The 27,654-nt window shown below is 40.7% G+C and overlaps 1 protein-coding gene across 1 annotated transcript; it reads right to left on the bottom strand.

Annotated features, from left to right (window-relative positions):
* prtga (protogenin homolog a (Gallus gallus)) lies at positions 1-26,660 on the bottom strand. The gene is made up of 19 exons (XM_004543061.2): positions 26,383-26,660; positions 24,682-24,984; positions 18,322-18,466; positions 18,010-18,143; positions 17,576-17,872; positions 17,326-17,485; positions 16,661-16,908; positions 15,331-15,495; positions 14,499-14,804; positions 13,621-13,809; positions 7,698-7,793; positions 7,420-7,606; positions 6,835-6,962; positions 6,543-6,713; positions 5,004-5,174; positions 4,788-4,911; positions 4,506-4,647; positions 4,149-4,262; positions 1-3,916 (listed from the first exon to the last, which is right to left on the bottom strand). Exons 1-19 carry the CDS (start codon positions 26,444-26,446, stop codon positions 3,536-3,538), a joined length of 3,525 nt encoding a protein of 1,174 aa, XP_004543118.2. The 5' UTR covers positions 26,447-26,660; the 3' UTR covers positions 1-3,535.
* Positions 26,661-27,654: the final 994 nt, after the last annotated feature.

The following is a 27,654-nucleotide window of genomic DNA, read 5'->3' on the forward strand; positions in this document are numbered from 1 at the left end:
TCTGTATTTTTATTTAAAGTGAGAATCAGACTTTTTATCATTAGCTGTTTGTATAGAAACTTCTATCTAAACATTTTGGAAACTTGCAAGTCATTCAGCTGGCACAGACCAAATATAACAAAACATTAAGAGAAAATATCAGGTAACATAATAATTACATAAAGATACATTCAATTTCAAACACTTGAAACCTGCTTTGTCCTGATGGATGAGCAGCTGTGGGTCCCCCTGAGTCTGACTGTAAATGACCCTCAGTGCTCCTCTACACAGGATTAAAACATTACTGCAGAAGACTGTGTGTGTTTAACCCTTTAAATTCACATGTTTTTAACATTTATAAGATGAAAAGCAGCACATCAACTTCCCCAGTCCCACGTTTGATGGCCGTACATCTTGGCCCTTACAGGCATTAAGGACCCCAATCACGTTTAATCTGTACCCATAAAAACAATATGGAAACAAACACCAGAGGTAGGACTCATGTACCTGCATGAACTACTCAAGGGTCTAATCCAGAACCTGCTCGACCAGAGCGGTGATGTGTGTGTAAACGCACAAAGTTCAGATGTTTTTGGATTCTGGATCGGGCCCTTAAAGCTCTGCTCAGGCAGTACGTCTGAAAACAAAGACTCAAACTGTTCTTTGCAAAAGCAGGAAAACAGTATTTAGCATTTAAAAAAACCACAACAGCAATTGTTTTTGTGGGAAATGAAATGATTAAAAAACACGCTGTAACGTTTCCATCCTCCTGACATCATACAGTAATAAAATGAGTACAACAGCAGTGGAAATAACATTTCACACAAAGACAGGATGATTTTAAACTGATCTCTCGCCAACATGCAACGGTGACCTTTTAATAAAAAAATCTTTGGTTTGCTTTTTCTTAAGAAAGAAAGTTAAACTGATTGTGTCACCTAAATATATCAAATGATTGAATCCTCTGCAAAGTCCTCTGATTAAAAATACAGAAATGTGACGACTTGTGCACCCACTGGCATTTTAGCTCATTTATGCCATAAAATTACTTAAAAATGAAAAAAAAATTTCTTGTGAGCACTTAGAATGAAATTAAACTATAGAAATATAATAATAATACACTTTAAACATATTATTCCTTCTAATTATTTTTTTACACTAATTTACAGGAGACAAACCAGTGGATGCACGTTGACACACAGCTGCACTGCCGCAACACAGACTGCTAATCCATATAAAATACTGTATTTAACTCTTATAACATTATAACCATGCAGACGTATGTTTGCTTCAGAATTTGAGGAACTCTGCTGCAGGATAACCTGGCTCGTGTGCATAAATATTAGTCATTGTCACTCCATTTAGTGCCTGTGAATCCTGCAGGCACAACTTTCACCATTTATTTTCCTTTAAAATCTTCATCGTGGGTCAAGGCCACTAATGTGCAAGGCTTTGTTTGATGATCAACTGATCTCCGGTTTCATCTTTGGTCTTTGGTTTCAGTTGTTCCAGCCAGAGATCAGTTGAGAAACTAAAATAAAGGTGATAGCGTCACAGTCACCGCTGCACATTGGCCTCTAATACAAACTACTTTCCAGACAAGTGCTAACCTTTATCTACTCTAAAGCAAAAATACTTGGAACAAAAGTAACTACAAGTACATCATCCTCTAACAAAAATAGACTTTTTATAAGTAAATGTTGTCCATTCGATTCTTCACTTCAGTCTCTGATTGAACACTTCCATTACAACCACTCTTCATGTGTTGCATCCTCATGTGGGGTGTCTCCCTCAGAGAGATTAGGCTTTGGTTTTGGAGTCTGAGGAAACGCTGTCCACATTAAGGCTGATCATAAAGCTTTTCCATACGGACATGCCGCTGCAAGCACTTCTGGTGTGAATTCTTACACAGATACAATGAAGAAGAAGTCAACATACAGACATTAAAGAACCCGCAGATGTGTCCGTCTGTGGTAAGGGCAGCACAAACATCTGAGCTGCTGGCACATAATGTCAGAGATACATTCATAGCGTTTTCTTTGAGGCAATTACACGCGAAAACAGCTTAGTACTGAGAAGTTACCCTGTCAGTCCATCATATAACACTACACGACTTTTCGCACGTACTAAACTTTGTTCCCTGAGTTTAGGAAAACAATAAGACAATAAAATTAAATCTTAAACGAGGTAGTATAAAAACAGGAGTAGCAAGGGCGACTGCACACCGACATAAAGATGAAAAAAGAAAGATAAAACAGACATTCATTACATCAGTAACTGATAAAAATAAACTGAACAAAGACCTATTAATACTGGCTCAGTGCCTCAGCAACATCTGAGGTGATAAATAATAAACTGTGAGTGTGTGTTACATCCTTCAGTCCACACCACAGGTGGAGCGAGAGGAGTGAGCTGCAGCGCCCTTACCATCCTGTACATCAGAACAAAGCAAGGAGAGAAGACGAGGAAGTATAAAGTGTAATGTGACGGAAGCAGCCCATCACACAACGCAAGGTTTAAGTAGTTATTAAATATACAGTGGGAGGTTTACCCATGAGGCAAACCGAGGTAGATAATCCGCAAAAAGGACCTCCCTTTCGCTCCAGTGATAAACTCTTAAATAGCATCAGAAATGTCACTTTGACACTCCTTTTTAAACATTCATGGTGGGTGAGAAAAACACGTACACACACACACACACACACACACACACACACACACACACACACACACACACACACACACACACACACACACACACACACACACACACACACACACACACACACACACACAGGAAATGAAAAGAGAGAGTGAGAGAGAAAGAGAAGGAAGTTAAAAGGATAAAACGAGCTTTCCTGTCAACACTTTATACTGTAGAAGGACTTTGTTAGCTTAGCGTTCACAGTGTGTAGAAACAAAGAAGAAGAAAAAAGAAAAAATCAACACAGTCATATAGGCCAGCAGTTTACCTGCACATTCAAATAACATTATCAGGTTTGTTGTTTGTGATTAATTCAATATTATGGTCTTTTCAGTACTTTCATCATTAAAAGGATTTTTAGGTTGGCTATGTCAGAGTAAACTGACATAACCACTCCACATTAGTTCTTTAAGGCGCATGTGTGTAACGTAAAGCACTGTGCTAAAAGCCACATATTTCAGTGACATTTAAACACACTTTGGTTACTGAAGAATGTGATTAAGTATTTTAAATTATTTAATTTTTTTTTTTTTTACTTTTAGTCTAGGCGACTAGTCTGTTTTGTTTCTTTTCCTGTTTAACATGCTTATATAACTTTTGTTTTACGGGGTATGTGTGTGCCTATTTCTTAGCTCTGTGATGCAATTAAAGCAAAAAGGCAAACTCATAACAGCCCAAATAAGAGGCAGCGTGGTTCCAGACATTCTTCGCTGCACTCACTGACGTGCAGTGTAAATAAACAATAAAGTCAACTCTGGTGAGTGCGCACACTTTTATATTATGTGAATGTTTGTGCAAGTAAACCACCGCCTTCACACTCACACACACACGCACACATACAGAGGCACGCCTTCACACTCTGCTTTGGGCTTCGTGTCGACAACTGCCAGCATTCATTGACTCCTTCGCCTTCTGTTTGCTCTGATTTTCCTCTGACAGTTCGTTCAACTCTTCAGCGCAGCTGCTACAGTCAAACTCGGTCCCGTCCTCTGCCGTGGGAGACGCAAGGTGGCTGCTGGGCCCTGAGGACAGGTTGGTCAGCTCCGTCTCGTCGTGAGAGTAGCGGCCTGAGTCACCGGTGGCGTGGCTGCCCTCGCTGTTTGAAGATCCCTCTGTGTCGCCGGGATGTCCGAGCAGGGTCTGCAGGTTGGTGGGCTGGTTTGAAGAAAGCTCCTCTTCATAGGTCAGCACTGTGGTGCCGTGCTGGTATGAGGCCGCGTCAAGTCTTGTGTTCTGCAGCGCAGAGAGAAAGTTTCTCCTATTAGTCTGACTGTTCACGGCTCAGTTTCACATCTGCAGAGATCTTAACATCTTGAGCAAATCAACAGAAAAAAATATTCAGCCCTCATGAGAAGTGATTCAAACTAGATTTAAACCCAACAGACACAACATACCATGCTGTCGTCTTCAGGTTTGATTATTTGGTAATCACTTATTGAGAAGGACTCATTATTCTTAATCTCACCTGTGTGGGTTTACTCTCACTTTTCACATCACTGCTGAAGGAGAACCATTTCCTTTTCCTCTCAGCAGTGTGCTGAATGGGGCCGAGAGAATTGATGATGAGATCTGTTCCACCCTGCAAGAAAAGCAGCAATAAAAGAACAGAGGCTTTATTACAGTTCAACTGTTGTTTAAGCAGCTCACATTGGCACTTAATTATAAACCTGCACTGTCATTGTGGCACTGATTATTTGAATTTGTTTTGTTTTTTTACAATGTCACATTTCTCAAAATGTAAATATAACTTAACACATTTAATTAAAATATTTAAAGTATATTTTTGTCTGGATTTTAGTGTCACGAGTATGACATGCTGTACCTTTGCATCAAGAAAATGGCTTAGATTCATCATTGGCATGCTCACATCAGCATGCTCAGCTTCTCCTTGAGAGGATGGAGGTCTTGCAGCTGCAGCAGATGTGCTCATTCCCTCTCTGCATGTTTTCACAGCAGAAAGTTTCCTGAAAGGACACAAAGTGACGTGTTCATAGAGGAAACCTCGATGTCTTGAGACAACTGTTGTTGTGATTTGGCTCTATATAGATAAAAGTGAATTGAATTGATGTGGGACATGGTCACTACACTCAGAGACACCAGGTACCTGTTTTTGCCTCTGCAGATGATGATGAAGGCACAGATGATGATGCAGATGAGAGCGATGCAGACTCCAACGCTGATACCGGTCATCGACTTCTGATCCAGGTGGTAGAAGTTATCAGAAAACGCTATGGGCCGAGGAAACATTGTCAGGTTATCATGTAACCTCTTAAAAAAAGAAACTCTTTACACTGTAAGACATCATGTTGGTTTCACTGACTTGTGGAGCCACGAGAAACCTGGATATCATGACCAAGGGGGAGACCTTCTCGTACTGTCAGCTCCACCGCATGAGAAAACGGACCGTCGCCCATGTCGTTGGATGCTGAAACCTTCACGAAGTAAATCTGGCCAGGCTTCAGGTTCTCCAGCAGCGCCATGGTGATGGTCCCTGTTGTGAGATGAAATTCTGTCTGAATACACCGGTGTGTATAAAGCATAAAAGAAGCAAAGACCACAAGGTTCTCCGTTTAATAGCACACTGTTTGTCCATGTTCAGGTAGTTTATGACTCTTCTGTGGCACTGTAATCCATGATGAATAAAAATAAGTTCATGAAGTAGAACAATTAATTAAAAAAATGTTTACTAGAGCCAGATTGATACAGGGTGCTTAATACCAATACCAATATTATCAGACACTAGACCGATATGTAACAATTTAAAAATCTAATATACCAGCTGATCTATTATTTTCTTTCAGACACACTAAATCTCTGTCATCTGCGGTTACTCACAAGTCCTTACTAAGATAATATAGCAATTCTGTTTAAAAATCCTGTTTTATTGTTAATTGTCCCAACTCAGCTTGGGAAGAGCGTTCCAAACAAAACATGTTCCAACAGGGAAGTTGCAGAGCACCCTCTGGTGGACACACTATGCAATGCCAACACCCATAAAAAGGTTAAAGGGTGTTTCTCCCGCCTCTTCTTTAATTTTTTGCTTAATATATATTATAAATATGGATATTGGTATAACGACAAATAGCTGGTAACCAATATACTGGTCAAGCTGAGAACTATCCTGTGACATTTACAATCATGGATTTTTTTTTAACTATGTTTTCACAGTAACCCTTATAATAATAATAATAATAATAATAATAATAATAATAATAATAATAATAATAATAATAATAATAATAATTATTCATCTTATTATAGGCACCTTTAAAGACCCTCAAGGTCAGCTTACAATAGGACAAAAAATAAAATAAAATAAATAAAAACATAAGGCAAGGAACAAAACAAAACAAAAAACAAGCATGAAAGTGTAAAATCAGGTATAAAAGCTAAACAAGGTAAAAACAGACTAAGACGGAATCATGATGAAGTGTATACAAGATTAAAAAAATAAAATAAACACACATAACTGAAATCAATTCTGACAATGCCTGTGATATCGGTTTATTGTGTGTACTTACTAAGAGTCAAATTGTGAGCAATAATCTATCATAGTATAAGATGTATAACAATTATTTACCATCCATTATTGCAGTAAAAAGATATAGGCTGTTCATTTACAGAAGAGATTTAAAAGCATCTTTATGTGCAAATGGTCAACAAGACTGTAAATCAAAGTCTTTGTTGTAGTCTCATTAAACCACTTGGCAGTAAGACAAAGCAGTGAACTCTAGAGAATTCTGGGACTACAATGAAGACAGAGGCAGAGTCACTGATTCCCAGATGACCGTTTCCTTGACAGTCATGCATATATACACACACCTGTACATAAATGCTCTTGTTCTGAGTCTCTCCTTACCTTCCCTTTCCATCACCTGCCACTCCCCAGCTATCCAGTCATTTCTGGAGGCATACAGGATTGTGTAGCGTGTCACAGGTACATTGAGTTCATCTGGAAGCTTCCATGAAACAAGTGCGGTGTCTTCTTCAATTAGAGTCACTTTGATGTTGGAAGGAGGTTGCGTGGGAGCTGGGAGGTGAGAATGAAAAGACAAAGTGAACTCAGAACAGCTTTAACATGGGGATGTTCGTCTTTGTGCATGAAGAAATGAAGAAATTAATCGGTGAATAAGATGTTTCTGCATTTTCACCTTTAGGGAAGGTGTTCTGATAGACCACAGGGCTCCAGGGGCTGGACAGCTGGTCAAGATGGAGGCGAACAGCAAATTCGTACTTGGTATTGGGCTCCAGATCTCGCACGAGGAGTCTCTGTTCACTCCTGCAGAATACATGCACACTTTAAGAATTGTGCTCTCCTTTACAGATTCAATACTTACTGGCAAGACATTCCAGCCAACTTCAGACAGCTATGTTTAAAGAGGGTCAAAGAAATGGCCAGAAGAGGGCGATATGGAGCTGTGATGGCAGTGTAAAGAAAGAAGTACTTGTAAACTTTCCCAAACAAGTGTGAAGACAGCATTTATGTTGTTAAAGCGTTGTAAACACACAGTATAAGAAATGCATTCAGCTGATTTTAGGTTGTGATAATCAGCTGCTGCTAAAAAATCTAAATTACTGTTTAAAAAAATACTGTTAAAATAAAAACTATACTATGAAAGGAAACCAGGCAGTCGTACAGTAAATGCAGCAAATGCAGTTGAAATTACACGCTAACAAATATGAAAATCAATCTACATGTAGTCATGTTCACTTTGGTCTGAAGGGTAATTTCTTACGTCTGCAGGTAGAGCACCAGGGAGGCATTCTGCAGACCAACTGGATTGCAGCGGACGGTATAGTTGACTGCGTGGCTGGAGGTGAATGCTGGTCGACTCCAGTGCAGAAAGACGGTGGTCGAACTGTTGGTTTTAGCATACACGTTGTGTGGAGGAGGTGGAGGGGGTACCAGGCGATCTCGAACAGCTGAGAGGTACATCTAGATTAGTACTGTTATTTTTCCCCCACTTTTTCTGCACCATGTGGTCTGACTTTTCTATTATAATGTGGGACTTACAGACACATCCAGGGGTGCTGATAGTCTGGTCTGCTTGGTACCCATCTCCCACAACATTATAAGCCAGGATCTTAACGTGGTACTTCTTCCTTGGATCTACATTAAGAGATGAAAAAAAAAAAAAGAGCACTAAAGATTTAGATTGACAGTTCCTTACACAAGTCAGTATAGGCCACAACAGTGCCAGATGTGTTTCCTAAAGCTAATGGGAAGTGGGGGTGTTGTGTGAAAGAGAGCTGGCCGGTGTGGGTGTGAGGTCAGTGATGTGCTCTGGTTTGATGGCGTGGTGAGAACGAGGGGTAGGGCAGGGCGACAGATGCTCTGTGCTGCGAGTCCTTTGGTCAGTTTCGACACCACCCAAGGCAGCAGAACAGATAAGCCCCCCCCCATCCATCACCCTGTCACCCCCAGCCTTTTGACCACATATAAAGAAAGCTCTTTCTCTGGCCCCGTCAGGCCTGCTGGTCATTGGTCAGTGGCCACACCTACTCAGGTCCTGAATCTAGGGGTTAAATCTGGAGTGAAAACCCCTTGGGGAGGACACTGCTGATGGTCAGCAGCAGTAGCAGACCTTAGTGACCCTGGAGACCCTCTGCTGAACAATAGCCAACTGACCACATGTCCCTTTTACCCCTAAATGGTCATAATTTCCAGTGCTTAAAAACAGTAAACAAAATGTGACCCAGAGTCTCTAAATAATGTTTCAAAGATGCAGGATCACAGTTTGGTGAGAAACACCAGGTGGATGTGCAAAATAACAAAATCCAAACCAATCAATCCTTACTACTACAACTACTACTATCAGAGTCCTGTGTGTCCCGCAGACAACACAAACAGATGTATTTGATGTTCAGACATTTAGAAGCTCGAGAGAATAGGGAGACCACAGGAGATGAATTTATCTCCATGGAAGTTTGCAAAGTTTAGCGTGGGTGGAGCTACACACATTGCACCCCCACAGAGCCCTGAGGAGTTTCACTGGAGCCACACCAGGGCCAACAGGTCAGGCCAAGATAAAACTGAAAGAATCTGGGGTCATGGGTGTGGAATATGAGCTGAACCTCTTTTTTTGCCCAGGAAGCCTAAAACCTTAGTTATTCCTAAAGACAATTAAAAGCAATGAGGAAAAATAAAAGAACACAATATTCAGCAATGTAAACTATCTCATGAGTTGCTGCAGAGTAGACAAATGTTTACAGAGAAGAAGGACTGTCCCTCTCTTTGTTACTTCCAGAACTAAGTGAAAGCAGAATTCCTCGACTTCTACAGCTCTACAATGTCCTCCTTGTTATCTGGAGTTTCTGAGCCGCTTGTTAAGCCTTACCTCTAAAGAGGAGTAGGCATGTAGCATGCACCTCTACCCAAACCCACAATACAATGGGCCTGCCGTAATTATGTGAGAGAGGAGCTATGAGTGGGGGGGAAGCTGTGACATCTGGGCCATGACCTTTGACATGGAATCTGGGCAAGCTAAATCCTGCAAAAAAAGGGGGGAGGGTTACCTCTCTCCCCTTGAAGGGGGAGGGTCAAGCGGAGGAAGTGAGTGAAAAAGCAGGGAACCACCAAGAGTCAAACTGGCTTAAAGTAGCATCATATCAAAGTGTCCTGATAAAACCATGAAGATGACTCTTGAAGCTCTCAACAACACAGTCAGGTGAACAAAATCAAAGCAACAAATGACAACAACGAGGATTTTGCCTCAGCAAAAGATAAGAAAATAGTCTGAACTGAGTGTTCCTGATGATTATTCTGTTTAATTTACAGCACATGTAATAAAAAAAACTTATATGGCATGTTTCAAAATCCATCAAACAAGCTACTCAAAAAAAGCAAAAATAAACTGTAGTAAAAAAAAAAAACAGAGAAATGAGGAGACTTAATAAATAAAAGTCACTTTTAATTAAACAAGCACAATCATTACAAATGTTGTAGGGGATGATGCAACTCAGACGAAGTGACTCACTCACTTTCCTCGAGCTGCGAGTGCATCACAGTTAAACTGAAAATGTTTAAGAAGTTTCTCCATCTTCTTACATGAAACAATTCACTCACAACTGTATAACTGGGGTTTCTTTGCTTAATTAAAAGACTGAGTGTAAATATTACTGCTGGAAGGTATTTTTCATATGCAGAACTAGATTTACAAATTTTAAATGTGATTACAATACTACACATTGTATTCCGCTTTCAAAGCCATTCCTCAGGAGAAGATGCTTTCCTGTCCTTTCCACTGGGATACAGGCTTTTACTCCCATAAATTATTCTGTTTGGGGATATTCAAGCCATTTGTGACCCCCCCCCCCCCTTTTTTTTTTTTAAAAAAAGCTAAAATGCAGTTCCTGTTGGCCCTTGCAGTGTTGTTCTGTTGCGAAAGGCCCCCAGGCCCGAAGAGAGGCAATAAATGTCAATTCCTGCAAGAGCCCTCACACCGGCATCTATTAACCACCACCACCCCTACTATTCCTGTCTTTAGCCTCCAACACAAATCAGCAGACACACATGCAGGTTAAACATGACATAGCCTTTTTCAAATGAAGACTGTATTTCACACAGAACATGCTTTGCCTCATGTTTAATAAAAGGAGAGGACAAGATGCAACATGGCCTGCAGCTGTGAGATAAATCTGCAGTCCTGCCTGGTGCCAACAGGTATGAGAGGTCTTTAAGCTTCAGCTATGACAACTTGTGCTGTTCATGGGCCAAGCAACGAATACACATGCGAGGAAAGGTCACATCACCGTGCCATTTATACCAAACTGGAGCCTCTAAAACCACATTCCTGCTTTTTATGGTGTGCTTTCAATCATCTGGCTTGTCATGAGTGAGTTCAGAGCATGTTCTCTGCAGCTGAATCAGCAGTTTGTGGTTTTTCCTACAGATGACAGTTCAGAAATCAATACTATTGACTGCTGTATACAAAATCAAGTAGATTATGAAAAAATTAATTCACAGCACAAGCTGATTTGATTTGCAATGATAAACAGCTTCAAAGCTGCTTCTAGCACATCTTTAAAGCCGAGTTTAAAAGAAAAGCAAACACAAACCTATATATAGTTTTAGGGCAGCTTTCTTATTAAGTAACCACATGGGGCCAGGCAACTTAAGCTATAAAATGTAATTTGAAATGTAAAACTGCCAGAACACAGGCACTGAAACACTGAATTATAAACCCATAAATATTTCCAAAGCATATGACGCTCTGTGACTAACACTGCATCAGTCTACGAGCTCATTTCAATCAGCTTTACTAGCTGCCATTATCTAATGAGAACAATTTGCAGTAAATAACAGTGTAACAGACACAGTTAATGTATTCATTCATAATTCAATAATCCAATAATTCATCTAAGACCACTTAAATGTAAATCCAAAACAGGGGCGGAAAACCCATAAGGGAATATGGAGAAAATTCACTACAACTAGACTGATGTAACCGATTACTGCCTATCATCTAAGCTGGATAATAATAATAATAATAATAATAATAATGGATTGCATTTATATAGCACTTTTCGAGACCCTCAAAGCACTGTACAATTCCACTATTCGTTCACTCTCACATTCACACACTGGTGGGGGCAAGCTACAGCTGTAGCCACAGCTGCCCTGGGGCAGACTGACAGAAGCAAGGCTGCCATATCGCGCTGAGAGCATTGCTCATTGCCTGATCATCTTTAAAGATCACCTTAAAAGTGAGGCAATGTTGCTTCTAAAAGAAGGAAACACACATTCTCCCCTTATAGAAATAAAAATAACAAATAAATAAGACAGAAAGAAAGAGTTGTTGAATTCACTGGACTCTTCCACAGCTTTAGTTGGTCTGGAGTGGCCAGAAGCTTACTGTGACAAATGCCAATGCAGTCAAAAATATTTATAACTCATGCTAATGCTACTTTTTGACTCATTTTAACATCCAAATTTCCTTTCAACCTTTTTCCAATGCAAACTTCATTTTAACAAGAATTCAAATGTTGTAACAAGATTGTGTAAAACATAATTATCAAAATAATTTCAAAGGAAAAGAAAGCAGATATAATTAGAGGAAATGTCAGACTGCTCACAGCACAGAAATGCCTTCTGTGCTGCAGGATGCGTTGCCACACAGGACGTCAGACACTTCAGTTCACACCTTTCTCCCCATGCACAGCACTGCAGCTAATTTATGAGGAAGAAATCTCAAACCTGTGACATAGTGAGCTCACAAGACATGCTCATTGTTTAGCTAACAGCTCTCAGTTGGTCAGAGGATGGTTTTCCTTGAAATTCTGGCTAATACACCATCTTTGTGGCCCTCAAAGCCAAACAGAATAGGAGTCTTTGATCCTAATTCTCCTCCAGCAACACTGCTCAAAGGAGTCATAAAAGGCATGATAAATCAGCCTCCACAAAACAGTCTTACCCTCTTTAAAACACGGCCATGGAAAGCTGTTTTAACAACGAGGAACAAAAAGATGATTCTTTTAATTCAGCAGAAGCTGTATTTTACAGAGTGACCACAGCTCGCTCGTCCTCCCAGAACAACCCAGAACATCCAATATTCAGGGCAAAAAACAAGAAAACAAAAACCAAAACAGCTTAGAAATATTTCATACAACCATTCTTGCTGAAACGTTTAATAAATACTGAAACCCCCCCCCCACACACACACACACAAACTTTAGCTGAATATAGAGGAATCTTTTTACTTTTTCCAGCACCTCAAGCTATAGCTATCATTAAAATAATATTCAAGGTATAACTTCATATCTAGGCAAGTAATTTTAGTGTCTGTGACTTTATCTGCACTAGATTCAACTATGAGTTAATCCTAGCAGGAGAAATGGGTTTAGTTGTCATATTTTTCATAGGATGTGGCAGAATGAGCCTAAACAGTTGTAGTGTTTACTGAAGTAAATTCTAACTTACTGAACACCTGTATCATTTAGACTTCACACCTGCAGTAATATAGAATGACTCCTTGTCTTTCTCCCTTTCTGATCTCACTTGAGCACAGAGGCTTCTGATTTACAACTCAGCTGCTGACCACCTGGCTGACCTCCTCTGGCCACATATGGTCAGTTGTCCTTGGAGCTAGCCTGAGCTCCCTTTCCGCTCTCAAACAAAAAAAGATAAAATGAATCTGACCTAAAGGGCAGAGAGGCTGTGATGTGTCCCGAACACTATTCAGCAGCAGCAGAAAAGCCGCACACTGATGTCCCGCAGAAGTCAAGAGGTCGTGGAAACTGGATGTGATGCTGATATATTTCCCACTTAAAGAACCTCTGCTCCAAATGTGACATGACTTAAGCTAATTAATCGCTCACGTTCCCTAAAAAGATGCATCCAGATTTTAATAAAAAAATCTTAAAGACTGCTTTCTCTACTGTATGTATATCCATAAATGACAGAGATACACACATGATAAACAAGCAACAAGGCAGGTAAGCAACAGGATGTACACCTTGTCCATTACTTTAGTTGTTAGAATACTGGCATTCAAATTATGCTAAGTTTGATCATTTCATCTGAATATCTGGGACACTGAAATCAAACAAATGTCTTAGCTGGGAACTCACATGCAGCAGCTACCAAAACACAGACGGTCTCTGATTACACACACACACTTTCCCTGCAAAGAACCCCATCAGTTCAACACATCTTTTCATAGCAAATATCCATTTCCAGCCATATTAAATCATTAAACTATGACACCTTTAATTATGACGTAGGCAATATTAATAAAAAAAAAAACAAGTACTGTTAAACCAATAACACGTTGTTAAAAATCAACATTTTCAAAGATTGCCTGAAAATCTTAACAGATCTTAAAACTTGCAAAGTAAACACGAAACTTCCATCATGTGTTGGTGTTCATGTGAAAATACTGTAAAATGACCCAAACAGCCAAATTGGTGGCAGAAGGTAACCTAAGGTGAAAACTCACCGAGCCCTCCGATGGTGTGTTTATTATCCGAGGCGTGAAACTGAACTGGGGTGCTCTCAGGCTGGCTCTCCTCATGGTAGAATAGCTTGTAGCCCCGCACATTCGCTGAGTTTCTGGGTGCCAGCTGCCAATGTACCAAAATAGTGGTGCAATTTAAAGACTCCAGATGCAGCTCAGGAGCCAGGGGAACTGCAGAAGAATAAGACCATACGAACCACATTTATTTATTTATTTAATATAAGTACGTCACAGTCTTCTTATAAAGTCGTACAAAAGAGGAACTTGATCCTAAAACAACTACAATCCATTATTTGAGCTGTTTTTGAGTGACAGAGGAAGCTTCTGTCCTGACCAGGTAAATGTTTTTGAAAAGTTAAATAATGCCCCCATCCCCCCACACTTTTAAATACTCAATAGAAACCACACGTAGAGATAAGGAAGCTTGTTTCACACGTTTAGGAATGACGGGAATGAAGTTTGCCAATAGAAGTTGCCTTTCAGAGTTTACACTGGACACTAAGGGTAAAAGAGATGGACAGAAAAAAAAACAAATCCTCCCCTCCCCCTTCCCAAAGCTTCAGATCTAGCTCTAAACAGCCATATATTCTGTCCAGCTCTGAAGCCCGAGGTCTCCCTTTATGACCCATGACCAAAGCCCTTCCAATGTTACTGACAGCACAGGGTAAAGGTCAGAGAGAAACAAATGCAATGTCTTAACAAGATTATTAAAGCGTGCTCTTCTCAATCTCTTGCCCAATTCACATTTTTGACTCAACTTCCTCTGCTTGGATAAGAATCTATTTAAAGTACAATTCTGACTTCATATTTTTGATTAAATGCTTCTATTTTAGAGGTTATGAGGACAATTCTTCAAGTACCTTGAGCACCGGATGCCTTCGGGGTACGGTGCGATGTCCAGGCGGACTGCTCACCCCACCCTACGCTGGTGGCGGCAACAATTCGAAGAAGGTAGATGGTGTCGGGTTGCAGGTTTTCCAGGAGATGCTGGGTCTTTTCTCCAGGAAGTTCTATCTGTGAGACCGCGCTGTCAGAACTGGTACGATAGGATAAGCGGTAGCTGCAGACTCGGCCACGACTCAGCTTGTCTGGAAGAGGCTGCCAAGACACCTGGATGTCTGTGGGGCTGCGACTGGTGAGGCTGAGCTCAGGGGCGCGGAGGGGTACTGTGGACCAAAGTTTAAATGATGAGCTCAGAGCATGTACAAGTAAACCTGTAAGCCAAAAGCTTCACGGTGCTCTACGCACTCAGTTTCAGAATGTCTTTGTTTTTTGTCTTTTAACTCTTTCTTGTGTATTACGTCAAAGAGAGACTCTGAACACCCAGCACCACTCATCCATCTACTCAAACCTTCTGTTTCCCAGTGCTAGCCAATCTGAAAGCCTAAAGAAATGCCCAAACAGGGAGGAAGTTGCTTGTTGTGCACCACCTTGTAGCTAACACTGGACATTCAAACCTCCCACTGCACCCCGTCATATGTGCCAAAAAACGCTATCAGCTATCTCTAGTAAAACCACCTATGCAACTAAAAAAACATATGAAACAGCCTCATATCCTGTTTTTAATTATATCACACAGGAAAGACCATGGCTAACCCATCTGCAGAAAATTCAATGACCTTAAACAGGGCTTATTTCTTGTTTTGTATTGACTGCATTAATGATTTTTTTGTTTGTTATTGTAGACCTCACCGTCCTCAAGTGTGTGCTGAAACACGTTGTCCGACATGCGACTGGCTCCCATTGGCATGTAGGCGACTACATAGAAGGTGTAGTTGTGCGCTGGCTCCAGATCATCAATAATATAGCGAGTTGTATCGTTTCCAATGACAATTTGATATTCCTCATTGTTTAACCCTGGACAAATGACAGGATTAAAAAAAAAAATGTTGAGATAACAATAAAAAGCAGAACATTCAAACTTTAGCCCCCAGCCCCCAAAAATCAGCAACAATATGATACAGTTTTGTTACTGTAGGTTTTCATAATTTATTCAACATTTTATGTATGTCCAGTCACTTTGTCTTATTTTACCACTGCTCAGCTTGCTTTGTGCATTCCCATGTTTTTTTCATTGTAATAAGAACATTATGCAGCTGCAGTTTTCATTTCCTGCCCCTTGGAACAACCAGCCAAGTCAGAAACAAAGACGGATTGGTACCTGGTCTAATTTCTCACTTAAGGTACTTCAGGCAAACAAAAATGTATTCTGTGTAGTCTGAATGCCTCAGTACGGCTCCCTGGAAGTCTTAACAAAGCTTGACTTCCTGTCCAATTTAAACTATCTTCCCCTCATAGAATACACACTTTTGGCCACTCCATCACACTGGCTAAAAAGTTCCCTTTTTCAGTAGATCTTCAGTTAAGTCCCAAGCCTCTATCAACAACCTCAGGTAAAGAGCACACTGCCTGATAACCAGCTTCTTTAAGTGGCACCAAGAGGACAAAAAAAATCTGTGAAAAGTGCAACAAATTCCTGACAGATGTCAGTTATTTGTTCAGCGACATCCTGTTTTTTTTTCTCAGACATCATTATTCCCACCAAAAATCCAGCAGGTGTTCTTTTTTCAATAGTTGAATTCTGTACGTCTCTCCTCCTCAATGGAAGTCAGTGGCATTATAATGAAGTGCAGTCCTTGAATGCACAGCCTGCACATTTTCCTGAAATGCTACATTGTTTAAATGTGACTCTTGTTGTCAACAGAAAGAAAGTTCCCAGGAAAACTGAAAGGCTTTAAGGCTTTTCTGCTGCCACACTACAACCGTTGTGCTTCTTGTGAATAGTGCATCCTGTGTTTTATCCAGCAAAGGAAGGAACCCTGCATCTTTAAGCTTAACATGTCTTGTTGGTTCAGAAAACGCAGCTGTTCCAATTAACTCCGGAGTACAACAACACAACACTAACGTCACAGTGTCTGACAGAAAGTAGGATTTCTGAAACTGCCACGAAAATCCTGTCTTAATGTACTGTTCCTGTTACCAAAAAACCCAACAACAAAACATGTGTGTGGATTCTGCTTACCTTCAGCCTTCATGTAGTGTACAGAGTAAGCAATAACTTTATCCGAGTTATACAGAGGCCTCTCCCAAGCCAGAAGGATGGCAGAGCTTGACACAGTGTCAGCTCGGATGTTCCTGGGTGCGCTTGGCCGGTCCTCTGACATCACCACAATGAGCCTCGCCATAGTGAGGACTGATCCCTGCTCATTCTCTGCCTGGCACTGATAGATGGCGTCATCCTCAGGGATGATCTGGTTGATGACTAGTTTGCTGGAGACACCCGGAGATAAAGAGTATGGACCCAGATGATTTCAGGTGAAAATTTTGAGGAAACCAACAAAATTTCCATTGGCACATTTATAAATATACAGGGTGGGGCATTTATATGGATACACCGTAATAAAATGGGAATGGTTGGTGATATTAAAGTCCTGTTTGTGGCACATTAGTATATGTGAGGGGGCAAACTCCTCAAGATGGGTGGTGACCATGGTGGCCATCTTGGATACAACTTTTGTTTTTTCAATAGGAAGACGGCCATGTGACACATCAAACTTATTGGTAATGTCACAAGAAAAACATTGTGTGATATTTGAAAGTTCTGGTCAACTAGAACTTTCAAATATCATCTCATGATAATTTGGGGTCACAGTAATGACTCTTTAAATGAACTGGAGAGAAACATGCCTGTTGTACATCTTGATCCGACCATTAGAGTGAACTTTTTCTCCGTTCTTAAGCCAAGTGATGCGAGGCGTTGGATTTCCTTCAGCATGGCACACAAAGCGAGCGGTGCCAGCTCTGGGGCGCGTAAGGCTCTCAGGCCACTCCACCAAGGAAGGCGGTGCTTTAGAAAAAGAACAGCAATATGTTCAATTCTACGTGATCATCACAAATAGAAATCATGAACAGCCTGAGTAGTATATTCTGTTTTTACCTAGCACAGTGACATTAGCTGAGGCCATGGTATAGTTCCTTGTGCCAGGTGTGGTGGCTCTGCACAAATAGACGCCTCCGTGCTGGGGCTTGATGTCTGTGATAATGAGGTTGCCGTTCCCCAGCACTTTGGTGTTGTAAACATCAATAGGTTTGCTGTCTGCTCTGCTCCAGGAGATGATGGGTCGGGGATTGCCTGTGGCCATGCATTCCAGGATGGCAGTTTGGTGCAGTGACACCGAGATGTTCTGTGGTGAAGCGATGATACGAGGTCTCTGGGGAAGCTGCGGTCTGGGACCTGTGGAGAGAGAGCAGAAGACAGCTTTAGTGCACATGGTGAGCTGTAAGGCTTTCAACTGCTTCAGAGTCAGACTTTTTAACTCAACTGTGTGCTTAAATATTACAAGTTTGCAAAAAGTGAGCTGGCTAACACACCTGGGGTCACAGTGAGGGTGGCCTCTGTGCTTCGGCGTCGACTAGCAATATTGGTGGCGACGCAGCGGTAATTTCCAGCGTCAGCCTGCTGCACGGCCTGAATCTGAAGAACACCACTGGGCAGGACTGTGATTCTGAAAGACAGAAACACACGCACCCACACAACAATGATACTTACAATATGAACCAATTTCATATGAAACATCTTAGACAACATGAAATAATGGCTAATAAAGAATCTTATCTAAAATTTGTGTAGGAATAATGTAAATGAGTAAGATGAAATTAAACTGAAAACAACAGAGTGCATACCGTTCAGTGGCGAGGGGTAATGTGACCCGATTGAACTCCCAAGTGATGATGGGAGGAGGGTGTGCAACAGTCTTACAGGAAAACCTGGCGACTGAGCCTTCAGTCGCCACAATAGATGTTGGCTGAACTGAAAATGAGGAAATACCTGCAACAAAACCAACCAGGAGACAGATTAGAGACTTGTTATGTATGCAGAAGTACAGAGAATTAATGTATATCATTAAAATAATAAACAAAAGTGTTACAAGCATATCCAAGTTTGTGATTATCATGACATCATCCATCCATCTCAGTCAGATATCAGAAAACAGACGTTCCTGCTCCTGAAGCTGTAAACATGCAGCATGCTGCTGGAAGGTGGTGACTGGAGTGGAACAGCTACATCCTGCGTGGATTGGGTTTCTCTGAAACTGAGCTAGTGTCAGCCACCAGCCAAGCAGCAAGCAAATAAGACCCAACCAGATTTACAATAAGGACCTTTTAGATGTTTGTGTAAATCTATTGAAGTTTTGAATAGCTGTTCCTCTTGAGTCACAAAAATCCTGAAAGACACCCAGATCCTCATGCCCCCCTCTACTTAAAAAGCAGGAGGTCAGTCGCTTGTTAAAAGAAATCAATTGCACTCTTGTCTGTGATAGACAGAACAGTGAGCCCCACAGCTTGCTAACATTTACTATAATAAATAAATCAAATTATCAATGGCATACATGGACAAATCAGTACACTAAAGGATTTTTGCAGCGGACCAACAAATTAAATTTTCAATTTCAGTAGGTCCATTTTCAAAAGCTGTTGCCTGTTTTTAAGTCAAAACCATCACCCATTCAGCAATGGATAAACAAATACACTGTGGTGCTCTTTAACCTCTGAGCACACACCCAGAGCCGCTTCTGCTGCAGTGAGCCATCAGCACTCAGCAAAAGAAACACAAAAGAACAGGAAGCAGGATATCAAGTTAAAACCACGTCTGTCACATGTTTACTGCAAAAAAAACCATCCAAAGAGACGTTTGGAGATGCTGCATGGAGAAATACCAAATAAACTACAAATAAGGAAGAAAACAAAGAGAAACCACAGAGGAAACAAGCATAAACCAAACAGTGAAATGAATGATATCCGAATTACTCATTGCCAGCTATAATCCTTTACACTCTGATATTTAACATCCTTATCGGGATACTTTTCTTTTAGCTCAGTGCTATGATAACCTCTGCTTTCGAGAGACGTCTCCAGGAAATCCCTTAACTGCAATAAACACACAGTGGTGCGTATAGGGGAGGGGGTGATGGATGGCTGTGTGTAAGCAGTGCTGCCAGCTGCTGTGGTGTTAAACAACAGCAGAGCTCAGACTGCGTTCAGTGAATTATGACTTTTACACATTTAACAGAAACTGTCAGCTTCAAATCAAACTGACATTTGGAGAGGAAAGAAAGGATCTGTAGTTTGATTCCAGAGATAAAATTAACTTCTAATTACGAAATTGCAGTTTTATTAGGACTATTTGGGGTTTTGTGTCATGCAAGGGACTTCATGAATGAAAACATTAAAAAGGCATGGCTGCTGGCTTCATCCATTTCTGATGAACCGTTGGACAAAAGTCAAACTGTTGTCACGATCAGATGTCGTCACCATGGACACGTTTAATCTAATTAGCCTTAAGCTGTTGCCTCCTTAGCTCCACTGTGATGTTTGATGTGAGGACAGAAGCAGAGAGAGGCATTGAAACTGCCTCTCCCAGGCCCTCTCCTGCCCCTCCTGTTTTAACACAACCTCTTACAAAAATGCCATTACCCTGCTGAAGTGATATGACTGCAGGGCATGAGAGATGAGCTGCTCTGATCCTTTGCCTCTCCACTCTGCCTTTCCATTCACTCAAGTGATGCTCGATTGACAAACAGCGGGACAATCATTGATTATTGATTAACCACTAAGACAAGAAGGAAGAAAATCTTTAACTGCTGAGGGTTTGTTGTGCACTGTTCCAAGCTGAAAAACAGGAGGCGGACTCTTTGAGGGATGATGTTTGCCAAGAGGCATCTAAGACGTAGATAAAATCATCAAGGCAAACAGCCGAGCTCTTTCTAATTCAGTCAAATATACACATTTTCTGATTCGGCTATTTATTCTGTGTATTTCACAGTGAGTTATGTGGTGTAATTTCCTTTCCTACACCAAAATATACCAACATAACAATCTCTGGTGTAACATTTTGGCCTTTACCCTAAATCAAACAGAGTAAATACCTCAGCCTTATTCCCTAAAGGCTTGACAAAGCAGTTCCGACCATCTGCCCTTCCCAGCAATCTCACCTCTCACCTCTGACCTCCACAAATCCTGCATAGCACCCAACTATGGCAGAGTCCTGTGTGACCACCCCAAACTAGTCCTGTTGCTCAAACTGCCAGGAAAACTACCTAGAAAACACATTGCCCCAGCTGTGAGGCTTTCAAATACTGTTTTACAATAATAATAATAATAATTCTTTTGTTCTATCAGTGACATCTTCCAGTTGTTTCTGTTACAACAAAATAAAACCGTACAGATGGTCCAGCTGCTTTTTTACAATATACAACAGCCAGAATTGACAGATAACATGAATTGAAAGGTCATTGTCTTTTCTCTGTCTTATTTAATTGGATAAGCAGTTATAAAAGCTGTGGTTTTAATTCCCACCACACAAAAGGTCATTATGGCAGTTTACTGTTGCTTGTTTATTGTTTTTACTTGAAAAAGATTATTTCCATTATGTCAATTTGAATAATACTGCACCTCTAGCTTTCTAGAGATTTGACGAAAAGCACGTTACACAGTTTAAATCAACAACATGCACTTTCCATGACTTTTCTAAGTAGAGTTAGGTTACCTTAAATCTACTCTTCTTATGAGCCTGATTCTTGTTAACTGGAGTGAACCACGTGCTGAGACTAAAATAAACCAATTCCAGCAGCACTATTGAAAAGCATCGTCATTTAATTATGAAGAGTGATGAGTCCTTTACTATGATCACTGGCCCTACTGAACATTGATACAGGCTCTGAAAGAAAAAAAAAGGGCTGATAAGAAGAAGAAGAATGCAAGGCTGAAAAAACCCACAAAATCAATCACTAGCTGCATGGCAGATGTGGCGCTGCTCCATGCAGGCTGTCGGACAGTCAAGTGACCACTGGCCTGGCTAAACAAAGAGCTATTCCCATGAGCAGTGTGACCTCTCAAAGCTCCGAATGGGCAGTGGGGGAGCAGTGTTGGAAAGAGCATTCATCCCCCTTCTCCAATTCCTTATCTCTGCTGCAAAGTTTTCCAATCACTCAACAGCAACCCTGCACTCACAAACAGTGGCTTCATTGTCTTGAAACTCCCTAGCAGAGAACAGAGTTAATAAAGTCACTCTGTAAATACCCGTGTTCTGGTTTTGGCAACAGTTTTATCCTTTGTTGTGGTATGAAATAAAACATATGAGAGATAGATGCTCATGATCACTATGAAGGAAACTAATCAAGCCAGATGCGCACCCAGCATTATTGCAGGACAGATTTTAGGCCTACTCTGCATCCCACTGCACCTCCATCTATTGAACAGTTAAAAGAAACCTTTGACCTTTACCATGGTTCAGGGGAACCATGGTAACCTTTTGTAACCAGCAGAGGAGAAAAGCAAGAATCTTGGGTTTGAGTTGTCTCACTTAAGGGCATTTCCTTCACTCAGATTGCAGTTCACACTGTGCAAGGTTTGCATTTGTCTTCAAAATGTGCCAAGCTGGTGCAAGTCAGATGCATTCCTTAGCAACTTAAAATAATGTCACAGTCCTGACCTTGCAGGCTGTGGACACACCAGCGAGGTAAAATAAACTTTGCAGCAGCTCCTTAGAATACCTCCTTTAAGGCATGAGCATAAAAAAGTGAAGACTACCCAGAGTAAGAATTCATGCCAAACTCTCTTAAACAGTGACAACTTCACTTGGGAAAATTTGTTTTCTTATAAACATGAAAAAAGTTCAACAAACCACTAACCCAGGATACTGTTATCATAATCTCTGTTATCTGACTTAACAGAGTTCTATGCATTTTCTGGCTATTTTTGCCCATTTCATCAACAAAAATTATTATTATTATTATTTCTTGTTGGACAGCAGGTAGGGATGGGAATCAAGATCAGTTCGTGTGCCAGAGGAAGAAAACAGTGACCATGAGGCATTCACTTCCTAACACACTGGCCATAATTTTATTGTCTTAGTCTAGTCCTCAGATCTACCAAGTATCAACCTTACGAGCTGCAAGAACTGAGCCACAAATTTCAAAACACTGTAGTTTCTCTAATGGCCACTCAAGGCTTACTACAACATACATAAATCCCTACAGACATCCATGTTAAAATTTCCAAATTTACAGCATGTTTGCAGCTGCATTTCATCCACCTGGATGGTAGAGGATGGTTAGGGGCGTGGCCACTTTGATTGAGAAGCCTCCATAAACAGGTACCTGTAGCCTATCAATGTCTCCTAGGCCTCACAACTACTACCACTGGAGTCAATGAACTGTACATTTTCACTGTGTTTATTCCTACTGGAAATTTTTAAGTGAATAAACTGTTTCATTTCACTTCATCAGCTTTCACCAGGATGAGGATATCCTTTCACTAGCAGACAGTGCCCACATTACATCAGTATGGGAGCTACAAATACACCAGAGCTGTAAATGTTTATTAAAAATAAAATTGGAAATTTTCCTATTTTTATACAGTATTCACTTGTAGTGGTATATTTTTCTGGGGAGACAACTCAAGAGTCAGTCCCTGTACTGAAATCCCCATCAATCTGAGGTCTGTTGACAAAAGTCACACGATGAGGCTCAGGTGTCACATTCCTTTTCATCAAGGCCAAATCCCTTCTCACCTTTGTGCTTCAGGATCCTGTGTTTAAAGTTACCTTCCATCACCACCATATTTCTCAAACAACAATGAACATCCATCCAGAGATGGAGCAACGTTTGAAAAAGCTACCAAGGAGCAGACCGTCTGCAAAAGCAGCATAAATCAGCTGAGGAACACATGAAAAGACTCCAAAATTCAGACATCAATGAGCAGACCCCCATGCAACAGGCATGTCATATGATAATTAATCAAAATGCAGATCTACTAATATTTAACTTTTACGACTAGTGCAATTAGCCTTGCTGTGGTGACCACTTCCAGCAGCTCTGTCCACTTTTGCCCACGAAGAATGCCTTCTTCTTTTGTGAGCCGGGAGTGGACAAAAAGAGAGTGAAAAGCTTTATACTCTTTCACCGGGGCAGTGAGGCAGAAGACAATTGGGTTAAGCCTACGATGCCTACTGACCTGCTAAGGCCTGCAATAAAGTTTGGTCATTTAGACACTCAGGGTAAAGCCGCAGTATTGGGAGAGCAGCAATTCACATGTGTGTGTGTGTGTGAGAACCACTTACAACAACCCCCACTACTACCTCTGTGTCCTTCAACTGAGCATTTCTCAGGTATGTGAAAACTTTATGAGCTACCAGATAGACCTTCCAGCAGGTCTAAGTGCTGTTTTAAAACAAACTAGTAAAGCTTACAGGCAGCCTTTATCACCTCTTAACTTAAAGCTATAAAGCAAACTAAACCACTCAATCAATTAATCAAGCCACACTTTTTAAACACCAGAAAATGTCTGAGTTATGACTGGGAGCTCTATCAGAAAGCACTGCCTGTGGTACCGCTCCAGAATAATTAATGTAAACACAATAACTGTTATGTAACACATGCTAATTGCAGTTTTTTGGCACAACCTGCTCTTAAAATCCCCTTCCCTACAGCACTGCAAAAAAAATTAAATAATTTTTTGTATGTATTTTTGGGTTACTAATTGATCAAAAGCAATAGAAAACGCACACATTTTACAAAGTGGCACAACAAGACAGCAAATTTCAGGGCCTGTGAGTGGAAGAAGATATAAGGTGCCAAAAGACCAACTCTGTCTGAAGCCTCCCCTGCCTCCCCCTGAAAATACGAGGCCAACTCGCACAACGCAGGAGGAGAAAGCATTCAAAAAGAACAATTCCTCGAGCCATCAGGGTGCAATAACATGAAAGCCAGGGCCAGTGAATAGGGGTCATCTGCTCTTTCGCATTGGAGAGCCAGTATCCCACACTGCTCCTAACCTTTCAAATCTCCTGGTCCTTCATTAACACACCAATGGGCATTTTCCTCAATTCCCAGCAGCATCCCTTTTAAGCTCTAACTTTGAAGACTTTGTCCATCTTCTTGCTGCCACCAAAGCTGCCCAGACCAGACCAGACTGAGCATCAAATAAATATGCGTATAACAGCAAATCATGCTAGATTACACAACTCATATCCCTGATACTCACTTGCGATTGTAAGGTGGGCTTTCTGGCTCAGGATTGCTCCATACTTGTTCTGAGCAAGGCACTGATAAAACCCCTCATCTGATTTGTCTCCTCTTCTGCTCTCCACCTCTGAAATAAAAAGGGAGCCGTTGGAGAGCAGGTACACCCGCTCATTCTCCGCGATTTGTACTCCGCTCTTGAGCCATTTGACGTCGATGGGCGCCTCTCCATGCGCCTGACAGTCCAAAATAGCTGCTTCTTTCCGCATGACGGTGACATCGAGGGGCTCCTTGATGAAAAACAACTCACTAAAGCACAACACACCTGCAGGTAGAGAGACCAGGAAGAGAGTTGTTATGATTTAAGGAATTTAACAGCATTTGTACACCAGTTAAAGAGTTTAAGACCAGCCTGATGTAAAAAAAAAAAATTAAAGACGTTTAATAATTTCTAGCTGGGTCTCATCAGTGTCTGTGGAGCCAGTTTACAGCACCTACTAAGGGAAAAATCACATATAAAAGGCTTGTAGGCCTGCCAGCAGGAAGTCTACTGTCCAGTATAGTCATAACACTCAAGCTTGAGGTCTTCCTGCACCACCTACTTAAGGCTATAAAGCTGAAGATGAAACAGATTGTCCTATTAGACCAAGCCTGTAGTTTAAAGCATTAACAGGACAACGTGCAACTATATTTACATCTTACAAGCTTATAAAATGTATAAGAATCTTTTCTCATATTACTCATGAACCAACTCTGTTATATGTATTTATTTTGCTTTGGTAGCTGGATCTGATCTTTGATTTCAGCTCAACACCTGACTCACAGTTTCTACTAATACTCTGTGGTACCTTTAAAGTATATTCAGATGTTCTAACGCAGGGATGTTAAACTCATTTTACATTGGGGGAACTTCCTCTTTATCTGTTTTTCCACATGACAAAGAAATAATGCTTTGGGCTTAAACTGTAAGAGATAAACATGTAAATTTACAGAAAAAAAACTTTGTTGGGTCACTGTGAAGAGCTGTAACTATACTGTAATTATAAAATGGATATTTCTTGTTTATTGACAGAATGTCATCTTTTTGTTTTTTAACAGTCAACCTAGTGCAAAAATGGTGGCTTTTTATAGTAGTTACTTAAAAAATGAAACTTTCTGTCATTTAATTGTTAATCTGTTACTTATTTTGTTTTGCGCAGTATCAACGACCATGGAGGAGGTCTGTGTTAGTAATAAAAGGTGTAGCCACATATGAAAATACAATTAAAAGTCGAAAAATGATGGCTTCCTTCACATTTTCGAAGTTATCTAATAGGCCAACCTGGAGTCTTTAGCTGTACGATTCTGGCGCCCGGGCCCCATGTTTGACACCCCTGATAATACAGTTTTTATATCTACCTGTAAATAGATTACAATTAACCAGGTGAACATTTGAAGTTAAGGCTGACTGTTGAATGAACCAAAATAGGAAATATTGCCTTTAATACTCATGTTTTATGGCTTTTAAAATAAAACTTTTTACCAAATATGTTTAAAAACTGCCTCCGTGTCTTCGGTTTATTTTAGGCAGCTAGCTAAAAGTTAAAACCGTTAAACTGAATCTGCGAGCTTCCGTTAAAGTCCGCAGACTAACACACACGTCCTCACGGGACAGTCAGTGATGTCCATACAGGACGCCGCGCACTCACAGGTTAAAATGAGTAAAAGTGGTCCTGCTTCTTACCTGTGATTGGAAGAAAAACGACAAACAGCAGACGCTGGTATAAACTCCTTTTAAATCGCGCCATTTACGTGAATTGTCCGCGCATGCTAGCTGCTCTCTGTCCTTGCTGCTTCCTCCACATGAGCTGCTCTGCTACTGACGAAGAGGACTCCCTACTCAGAGGTGCAGGAGGACAGCTTCCCTCGTCCGGCCGAGGGTGGACGGTAACACCAATTAATCACATCCATAGTACAGCGTGTGGTGCGGCGCCACCTAGCGGCAAGGCACGGACACTACACCTGGGAAAACATTACTATAGAAATTTAACTGTGTAATTTTAAAACTGTGTATATACTGTATATTCTGTGTATTTATACTCTCACTCTTATTGCCTGTTTATGCCCTGTCCTTATCTTCAACGTCATGCTGCTCTGTTGTACCTTAATTGCCCCTTTTGGATAAATAAAGTCTTTCTGATTCTGATTCTGATTTGTGATTTTTGCAGTGAGTTCACAGCAAAAAGCAAATGAAAAAACAAAAAAGAAAAATTCAATTAAAGAAGAACAAATTTTCAGTTTTATTATTGCAGGACAGTCTGTGCAATGTGCTACCAGAACATTTTCAGTAAATTTACATAGTTATTTCTTATAATTTAGGGCTTAAGCGGTATCTGTTTGACTGTGTAGAAAAAACAAGCTCTACTGTTAAAATTGTACTTTATATATTGAAATATCTCAGAGATTAAATGTGTGATTAAACTCAATTAGAAAGTTTCAGAAAGTTCAGAAAGTTGCACTGGTTCTGTTCACATAAGATCAAAGTGAGCTTAATGTGGTTCACAATGTAAAATTAATATGATATCCCTGAGTTATAGTGTTTGCCATCTTTAACAAGCTGTTGCACCTGAGTGATCAAAAGGAATCATGGTCAAAACATGAGCGCTGCCAGCTAAAAACAATGGAAGGGATCCAACACAGAGTGTGGCAAAAGATGTGGTTCCCAGTCGGCTGTGTCTCAGGCAAGCCCAAATTAAGTTGGACTTTTGTAATAGGAAAACATACAGGCAGATCATGAAAGTTGCCATGAAAATGGACAGAAAAGAATATAAAAAAGGTTTTAAAAATAACACAAAAACACTAACATAGGGTTCAGAGTCACCTGACTCTGTATTTCTAATATTAAAAGTAGAGAGGCTGTCTGTCTCCCAAATCCAAACTGGGAGCTGGTTTCACAGGAGAGGGACTGAACGCTGAAGCCACTGTCTCCCGTTCTACTTTTAGAAAATCTGGAAGC

The sequence above is a fragment of the Maylandia zebra genome, linkage group LG1, assembly GCF_041146795.1.
Source record: "Maylandia zebra isolate NMK-2024a linkage group LG1, Mzebra_GT3a, whole genome shotgun sequence".
Taxonomy (NCBI): Eukaryota; Metazoa; Chordata; class Actinopteri; order Cichliformes; family Cichlidae; genus Maylandia; species Maylandia zebra.

Bases quoted from the DNA above. Each gene is read 5' to 3' on its own strand.
- prtga (XM_004543061.2), bottom strand. From the start codon at position 26,446: ATGGCGCGATTTAAAAGGAGTTTATACCAGCGTCTGCTGTTTGTCGTT. The intron at 14,805-15,330 runs GTGAGGTCTACA...TTTGGTCCACAG, and splicing joins TCAGCACACACTTGAGGACG to TACCCCTCCGCGCCCCTGAG. The intron at 5,175-6,542 runs GTAAGGAGAGAC...ATCTCACAACAG, and splicing joins GCAGGTGATGGAAAGGGAAG to GGACCATCACCATGGCGCTG.